We start from the raw sequence: 1,313 nt of genomic DNA, 5'->3' as shown, positions 1-1,313 counted from the left end.
CTTCCATAGTGATACTGCCTCGGAAACCCAAGGAGGGGTCGCTATGAGTCGGGTCCGACTTGACGGCACATAACAACAACAACACTACTCCTTGGCAGGATGGTGTCTTACCTGCTGTCTTTTCCATTTTGCATTGCCGTGTATCGATCTGTGGTCCTTTCACAGACATACGTGTTCCTTCTTGCCATGCTACCTCCAGAATATACATTGTTCTTTAAGAATGAAAAAAACAATGTTGAAATTTTAACTATATTTGTAAAGAGTCAAAGAAATACATTTGATCTGCAAATGAGTTTGAAAAAAATCCACAGCAGAATTTTAATTTATTGGAATCTTGTATTTAACAAGATCCATCTCCCGGCCTCTCTCTCTCTCTCTTAGATTTTAGGAGTAAAAGGCAGAGCATAAAAACAAAAACAAACAAACAAACAAAAAACCCGAAATCCTCATTACAGTTTTAGCTTACTCTCCTATAGCAGAAGCCAGCTATCATTTGATGCAGCAAGAAAGCTGATTTTTCATCTCTATTCACTCTTTTGTAAGCTAGTGGTGAGGAGGACAGAACACTTGTATAGGCAACTTATGTGACTAGAGGTGAGTGTCAACTGCACAATAAATATCACAAACAGGAAACCTGTACAAAGAAGATGACAGGCCCACCCTGAAACCTGCAGGGCGCCATTCTTCACCTGCTTTACAAACCCCTATAGCCAATGGAGACACTAATGAGACTAAAGCTCTAGGGTCAGAGGCATGCCCCACTGAGGCCAGCACCAGAGATGTGCTCAGTGCTACTCTGAGAATACTTCCTGTAATCTCAGGTTTTAACTGGGAAGAAAGCAAAGTCTGAGGAGCTCTGGGGAAAAAAAACAGAACAAGCGAAAAAGGGTAGATAGGTAGATTCTCTTCACTATGCATATAACCAATGATCTACAATAACCCCTTTGTTGTGCCAGCAAAAATCTTTACTAGTTACTCATACGAATACATATAGGAGTGATATTCAAAAGGAATAAATACTCTTTTGTTTCATTCTTTCTTCATTAGAAAAAAAAAATCCTTCTTTTAGGCTAATTAAGGTTTCAATATATTTTAAAACACCTGACTTAAAATTTGTTTAATCATGATGTGTACAAAGTCAAAAGGCCTAGGTTTGAATGAAACCTGGAGAAATAAAAAGGCATCCTCGTCAAGAAGAAAGAAGAAAACCAAAATTAATGGAAACAATCAGTCCCAGCGACCGGTACACCATCCGATCTGCAACCTATACAACTATGAGACCAGAAGAACTAGATGGTGCCCAGCTACCACTG

General features: G+C 39.2%; 1 protein-coding gene across 1 annotated transcript in view; it reads right to left on the bottom strand.

The window, feature by feature from the left end:
• The window catches only part of MARK1 (microtubule affinity regulating kinase 1), a 123,454-nt gene that overhangs the window by 16,210 nt on the left and 105,931 nt on the right, over positions 1–1,313 (bottom strand). Inside the window, exon 14 of the mRNA XM_042780421.1 lies at positions 112–212. Within this exon, the coding sequence (XP_042636355.1) occupies positions 112–212 (101 nt within the window). The remainder of the gene's footprint in view (positions 1–111; positions 213–1,313) is intronic.

The sequence above is a fragment of the Orycteropus afer genome, unplaced genomic scaffold, assembly GCF_000298275.1.
Source record: "Orycteropus afer afer isolate SDZICR_OR568_19922 unplaced genomic scaffold, OryAfe1.0 scaffold00039, whole genome shotgun sequence".
Classification (NCBI taxonomy): Eukaryota; Metazoa; Chordata; class Mammalia; order Tubulidentata; family Orycteropodidae; genus Orycteropus; species Orycteropus afer.
Note: the sequence above shows the minus strand (reverse complement) of the source record. Positions and strands in the feature narration are given on the sequence as shown.